The sequence below is a fragment of the Eurypyga helias genome, unplaced genomic scaffold, assembly GCF_000690775.1.
Source record: "Eurypyga helias isolate BGI_N326 unplaced genomic scaffold, ASM69077v1 scaffold28413, whole genome shotgun sequence".
NCBI lineage: Eukaryota > Metazoa > Chordata > Aves > Eurypygiformes > Eurypygidae > Eurypyga > Eurypyga helias.
Genome location: NW_010243611.1, coordinates 1,887 through 9,053, shown reverse-complemented (window position 1 = coordinate 9,053; position 7,167 = coordinate 1,887). Strand labels below are relative to the sequence as shown.

At 51.8% G+C, this 7,167-nt stretch overlaps 1 protein-coding gene across 1 annotated transcript in view; it reads left to right on the top strand.

The window, feature by feature from the left end:
- Nucleotides 1–6,494, top strand: part of RASAL2 (RAS protein activator like 2) — a gene marked incomplete at its 3' end in the record, with an annotated part of 30,725 nt that extends 24,231 nt beyond the window's left edge. Inside the window, exons 11-13 of the mRNA XM_010149497.1 lie at nt 4,674–4,808; nt 5,720–5,922; nt 6,407–6,494. Coding sequence (XP_010147799.1) covers nt 4,674–4,808; nt 5,720–5,922; nt 6,407–6,494 — 426 coding nt within the window. The remainder of the gene's footprint in view (nt 1–4,673; nt 4,809–5,719; nt 5,923–6,406) is intronic.
- Nucleotides 6,495–7,167: the final 673 nt, after the last annotated feature.

Sequence of the window (7,167 nt, the reverse complement as noted above, 5' to 3'; positions counted from 1 at the left end):
TTCATGGTTTAAACCCAGCCAGCAACTAGGTACCACACAGCCACTCGCTCACATCCCTCCTGCCTAGTGGAGGAGAAGAATCTGAGGAAAAGACAAAGAAACTCATGGGTTGAGATAAGAACAATGTAATAATTGAAAGTAAATGAAATAAAATAATGATACCAATAATGTTAATGATACCAATAAGACTAACGATACCAATGCTACTAATATTACTACTAATAATATGCAATGAAAATAATACTACCACTACTACTACTAATAGTATGTCATTCAAATAATGGAAAAGAAAAGAAATTACACAAATTATACCAACCGACACCCAGCCAGACCCAGAGCAAGAGAGAGAGCGACCAGGGAGAGAGTCCCGCAGCCCGCCCTCCCCAGATTATAGGCTGAGCATGGTGGTGTATGGAATGAAATGTCCGGCTCGGCTGTCCGGGCTGTGTCCTCTCCCAGATTCTCCCAGAGCAGAAGCTGGGAACACAGGGGCAGGATCAGAAACTGAAAAAGTGCTTGACTTGGTATTAACATTGCTTGGCAACAACTGAAGATGTTGGTATGTTATCAGTATTCTTCTCAGCACAACCAAAACAGCCTCATACGAGCTACTGTGAGGAAAATGAACTCTGTCCCAGCTACTAAGCAGCACACCCGTGAGCTGAATCAGGAGCAGTGGCACTTGAGCAAGTGGCCAGTGGCAAGCGGAAGGAACAGTCACAGTTGTTACCCGTACAAGCTTGGCAAGCCTAGCTTACCTGTTGGTGTTTGATGCTTTCCCACTAAATTAATATGTAAAAAAAATTTTCCGTTTACTAAGGTAGCAGCAAGGCTCTGAGAAACAAAGCTTGAACCTTTCCCTGAATAAAACAAGCTTTGTTCCAAAATGTAGTTAAGATTGCCACGGGAGAATGCGTTTGCCCTCTGGTGCCTTAGCTACCGATCACCAAAGAAATAAACAGATAAAATAGCATGGGATAAACTGCCAAAATAATACAAACAGTTGTCCTGAGTGTGGAGAAATCTTCTGTTTCACCACGAGGCTGGTCCTCAAGTAATCATCCCAAACTGTGAGTAAGGCAAACGCTTCTGGGAAGGAGTGTCCCAACTCCACATGCACTTTATCAGTTGTTCACGGGCAACTGTAAACCAAGGTATTCCTGTCAAAGCGCCAACATTCCTTTACCTTGGAAAAAAATCCGGTTGGGATTTGCTGTGTATGAAAATATTTCCCTAAATTACTTTAACGTTGAAGAGTCAAGAATTCTTGTGTTCCAGTGCTTGGCACTACAGCGAAGGGGGAAGAGGTCTCGGCTGCAGGTCAGAGGGAAGGGAGCGGTGTTCCAGGATGCCATATTGGTGTGCACAGATGGATCAGCTGGGCAGGGGGAGGCTCCTGAAGGCAGCCCCCGTGCTGTCCCCCGGAGTTAAGTGTCACTGGGAGGGTGACCGTGGTCGTGCGTGATTTACCTTACCTCGTGCACAAGGAAACCTTTTGAGGTCCCGCTTCCCACAAGACCTCCTAGGAAGGATGCCGCTCTGCACGCGGGCACAGGCGAGGCGTTCCGCTCCGGCAAGGTCCAGCCCCCAAGGCTGAGCCTGTGCGGTGCTGCCGGTGAAGCCGCTTCCGTGGGGAGCGGGAGGTTGTGCTCCCGCCGAGGCAGAAGCACCGGTGCAGACACGGTTATGCAGGGGGAAGGCTTTTGGCTCGAAAGGTAAAGCTGGCAGAAGAACTTAGTTGCCAGCGTGAGCTTCGGCTCTGCCAAAGGTTTGACTGGGATCCCTGTTGGTGTAGCGTTTCTGGCAAACTCCTGAATGCTACAGCGGAAAGGAGGAAAACCTGGATGCTGCCTGGGAACCCAGGAACAACCAGGGCTTCAAAACTTACTTTGATACCTCCAGTTCATTGAAGTCCAAGGAGGTCAGAAACACTGAATCACGAAGCAGAGGTTAATACGCCGAGTTAGCGACAGCAGTGAAAAGCACCGGCATGGCATTTGAAGTGCCCAGGTTTGTGTCCTCCTTTGGAGCGTGTTGTACATTTGGCCATAGAGGGGTTGATAGGTGAAGCCTGTCGAATGCAGCAAAGCCTATTGGTAGGACATCTTTAGGCCAGTGGCAAGTTTAAATGTGAAGGATAAACTCCCTTTGAGGTTCTCAGGCCGAGTGGGAACCTGTACCGTGTGATCTCCCGGGTTTCATTCTATGGTTCTGCGCCGTGTCCTAGCCAAAATCCCTGGGGAGCCGGAGCCTTTCCCTGGGGCTTGTTACTGAAGTGGCTATGCAGATGCACCAAGAAGACGTTACTCCGAGGTGGTTGAGGAGGAGAGAGTGTCTTGTGTCTCCAGTCTTTGTGCGTACTCCTTGGTGTATTTAGAGCAAGCGGCGGGTCAGCGGTTTGCAAACCCTTGGCTCTTCTCATCTGAAATTGGTGATCACCTCGCTGACCCCCCCAAAATCCTTTGTTTGTTAGGCATCGAAGCCACGAATTCCCTCGGGTTACTTCTTACACTCAGCTTCGTAGATGCCTGCAACTACGTCTGGCTTCAGGGCACCCTCCTTCCCCTCTCCTCTAGGTGATGGGCATCTACTTCTTTTTCCACTCTAATTGGAGGCCTTGGTCCTACTTTATTCAGAGAAATCAATTTGTTCCTTCCTTCCCCGCACCCTTCAGAAACGTCTCGAAGTGTGCCAGATCAAGTGGCTGGATTTTTTTTTTTTTTGAGGCAAATTCCATCATGGCCTTTTAATTGCAAATGGTGTTGTGGAATTCTGTTCTTATTTAAAAAAAGAAAAAAGAGAGAAGTTGGGCATGTTCTTTCTGGGCATATTCTTTCTAGGCATGCTCTGTGGGCGTTGTAATTATTAGACTCTGTTCTCTACAAGTCCTGTTTGTTCCTGAGTATAGAGCCAGGCCCTTTGTTTGCTGGGAGAGGTCAGTTTTTGCCTTCCATTTAGTAGGTAGGTGGGAACAGAAATGTCAGTGTGTTCCTCTGGAAGAGAGGCAAAGGAGGGAATTAATACGGGCTCCTAGCAGGCTTTTCGTTTCTCCCCTTGGCTGGAGTATAGCTCATAACCCGTTAGCATGTGGAGCGTTCCCCATCCCCTCGGTCCTTGCCGGCTTTCTGAGTCTGGCTGCTGGAAATACTCCGTCCTGCAGCTTGCGGGGTTCGCTGCGCATCAGCACTCTGTGCGGGGCTGGTGGTGGTCTGGGGTCACCCTTCTGCTGTCTCAGCCCTCCATCGCTCCACTGAATGGTGACGGTCCTCATCCGTAGCTGCTCCCGATTCCGCCAGCAGTTCTTGGAGCCAAAGGATTTGCCCCTGAGAAGAGCAGCAGAGCCACGCACGGTCCATAGTCTCCCTTGCCAAGGTGGCTGGGCGGCAAGTATCCCAAAATCTGTCTGAGGTGCTCTGCCAGGCTGTCACGCTGCACTTGAAGGGGCTGTTGGCCTTCCTGCTGTGAAGACATCCTTCTAGCAAAAAGGCCTCTGCCTAAATCCAGGGATTTCTGCTCAATTCCTACTCTTTGCCTTTATACCCATCCTTCCTGAGGCTTCTTCCAGTGCTGGAGTCCTCATGGCTGACTTCCCCGGGACATGAGCCGTTGCAGGCGGACCCTCCGGCCGAGCTGGCGTGGGACGTGTGCCGCCTGTTCTCCTGAACAGGGGAACAGAGACGGAGGTCGGCAGGATCTGACTTGTGTGAAGGAGCTGTTGCTCCTCCATAAAGAGGCTTCAGAGCCCCCCTGCCAGGGAGCACATTTTAGTGTGGTACAGAGCTCAAGAGTGTCTTGAGCACAAAAAGAAGCTGCAGTTTGGGGTGGGGGAGTTGATCATTCGCATATCTCAAAAAGTTAGGACAGTGTTGGTCTGTCAGGGGTAATTATGCTAATTCCTGTGCTTATAAACTTGTCTTTGTCCATGAAAATTGCTTGGAATTCGTAGCAAGCCATGTTTTCCCCAGCCGGGTGGTGAGTTTCTTGTTTCTTTTCTTGGCTCGCTTTTCGGATTCCCACAGAGGACAGCCTCTGATGTTTCTCAGTTCTCCAAACGCCGCTGGCCCTGACGTCCCTTCGCAGCCTTGTCTGGGTGCGTGTGCTACAACAGCCCGTCTAAACCGGATCAGCACCACAGTGATGATGTTACAGCGCTTGGCCGCTTCCAAGTGCCGCTGTGCTGCCCTGTAGCCAAGCCACGCGGCTTCATCCTCCCTTCAAAGACTGTCCGCAGCCTGGCTGGGAAAGCTGCACCCCAGTTCACGTCACCCAGCTGGGAAAGCTGCTCCCAAGTTCAGCTCCTCAGTCCTCCAACAAAACCCATCTGTCTTACCCGAGCAGGCTGCAAGTGAAGCTGCATTGCTCCGTTGTCTTTGTGAGGGACGTGGCAGGTTGAAAAAACCTGACTGAAAGGGGGAAGGTTGGATGTGGACAGGATCTGGGAACAAGAACTCTCCCAGAGAAGCTTGCTCGGACGGGAATAAAGATTCCGCAAGTACGTTGGGTGTAGAGGGACTCAGGCGCGTGCTGTGGGCCCAGAGCCGAGGGAGGATGAAGTATCTCTGCAGATAGATACTGACAGATTCATGGTCGCTTTTCTCCTCCAAATAAACTGGATTTTAGAGCTGATGTTCTGTAGTTTCTCTGACAAGTGCTCACAGGTGTCTCTGCTCCAGGTCCAGTCTCCTGTGGACTCTGCCACGATGTCACCAGTGGAGAGGACAGCTGCCTGGGTTCTCAACAACGGGCAGTATGAAGAAGTGGAGGAGGACGCAGACCAGAACGCAGATGAAGTCAAGCATGCTGAGAAGGTAGATGTTATCCTGCATGCAGCCTTGTCCACCCTCCAGCCGAGCTCGGAACGGCTTTCGGGCGCTGCCGTGCTGTCGGGCAGGCTGTACCGGCAGCTGTACTGCTGTCACACGTCTGCAGTACCGTATCCCCTACTGCGGATTAACCCACGTGCGTCCAGCGCGTCAGACGGGTGCAACTCGGCGTAGCTGAGGGTTTGCACGATGCAGGCGGCGCGCCTCAGCTACAGCGCTGAGGTTTAGCAAGAGGTGTTGGAGAGCGCGGGGAGCGAGGGGGAGAACATTCGGAGGGCAAGAAGCAGGAACACAGGATGAGTAGAGAAGGCGAAGGAGCCCAGACCCGAGTGGAATATGTTGAGATTCGCTGCACTATTGCAGAAGTGATTCTCCCCAGAGACAGTAAGTAGAAGGTCCAAACCTCAGCCAAGTAATCTTCCAGGTTCTACTCAGTAGTGAGTGGTTTACTCTCCCTTCACAAGAGGTTTCATACCTTGATTAGGCCCTGAAGAATGAGGTTTTTGGGTCCCACACTTGGCCATTTTGTACGTTGGGTGAGTCCAGGACGTTTTTACAGTTGAGCACTATTCCCAGCTTTTGTCTGGGAACTCCTTGAGTCTGGAGTGACCAGGGCTGTTACCAGTCAGGGCTGAGGAGCCACGTCAGAGCCCTCGAGTGTTGAAATTGTGCCACAGAATGACATCCTATAGTGTGGGAATAGCTTAGTGCTCAGGGGGAGCCTGCGTGCTCCTTCTGTGTGGTGGCCTACAGACGTTTGCTTGGCATTTCCTTCATTTCTGTCCGTTTATTTTTCATGGAAAACCCAATGTCCTTCTCTGAACAGGAGCACGAGGCTACAGTGATCTGATGTCTTCCTTTTTCCTCTTCATCTGATCCTTTCCTTCCACCCGCAGTATGAGCAAGAGATCGCGAAGCTGAAGGAGCGCCTGAAGGTGTCGAGCCGCCGGCTGGAGGAATACGAGCGGCGGCTCCTGGTGCAGGAGCAGCAAATGCAGAAGCTGCTGCTGGAGTACAAGTCTCGGCTGGAAGACAGCGAGGAGAGACTGCGCAGGCAGCAGGAGGAGAAGGACAGCCAGATGAAAAGCATCATCAGCAGGTCAGCCTTTGGGAAGTTTGGGACTGTCTGGGGCAAGAAGCTCCCGTGTCGTGTGTTCTCCCTGACACGAAAGAAAGTAGTTGCGTGGGCTTCTTGACATCTCTGGGCTGATACTGTCCTGCCTTAGAGATGAAGATGCAGGTGTGGAAACTCGCCTCGGACTGCCAAGAGCGTGTGAAGGAAAAGATTTAGGAATTTTTCACCCCTGGTTTTTGCTGTTCTTAGACCTGGTTTTTTTGCTCTGTTTGGAATCTTTGCTCAAGGTCGGAATTTTTTAGAGCAGTTGCATTTTTGGCAACATCCATTTGGAGAATAACGAGGTTAGGCAATTGGGAGTGTTGGATGGCTAGATAAGCTTTTCCAAGCGCAGCAGAATTCTTCTCTTGCAGAGTCAGGACAGTCAGAGGAGTCAACCAGGCCAGAGTCCCTGAAACACTCTGGATTGGTTTTACTGCCCTAATTTGTACCTCTTTCTGCTCATCAGACTCATGGCAGTTGAAGAGGAGCTGAAGAAGGATCATGCAGAGATGCAAGCTGTCATCGATGCAAAGCAGAAAATCATCGATGCACAGGTAAGGAGCTCGGGGGGTCTCCAAGAACCAAGTGTTCTGTGCGTGAACCCGTTATTTCCCCTATCGTCCTGCCCCAGCGTTGTTTCCCAGCTCCCCAGCCAGGATCGGCCCACGGTGTCGCATGTGTGATTTCCCGCCTCCTAGGAGGGAATTGAGTTGTTTACTTAGTAAAGACTCTTCTGCCTGGCACTGGGCTTTCAGCAAGCCTGACACAAGCCACAGGATCACAAATCGCTTCTCCCAAACCCTTTCTGCTTGGTGAGACCCCGGGGGAGGGGGGCAAAGGGAACAGTGGTGCACTGTGTAGGCACTGTTCCGAGCGCGGGGCTGGGAGCTCCGGGAGAGCTGTGCCTCATAGCAGCGTAGCTGAGTGGCCATGTGCATGCGTCTCAGGCTGAAAGCATGGCTTTGAACGTTCTGGCCGAGAGGAGAGAGCGCTTGCCATGGAGCGGTGCCCCGTGTAATGTCATTGCTGGCATTTCACCCCATCTGACCGTCCGCCTCAGTCCCGGAGAAATGCCCACAGACCTGCAGTGCTTGCCCCCGGCCGGCGGTAGCCGTGGCCGGCGGGGCCCAGCGGGCAGTGCATGTGGGTGTAGTGTGTGGGAGCATTTCGGCGTTTCTTCTGTGTCTGTGCTGATCCCGGAGGGCAAAGCGTGTACGACAGAACCCG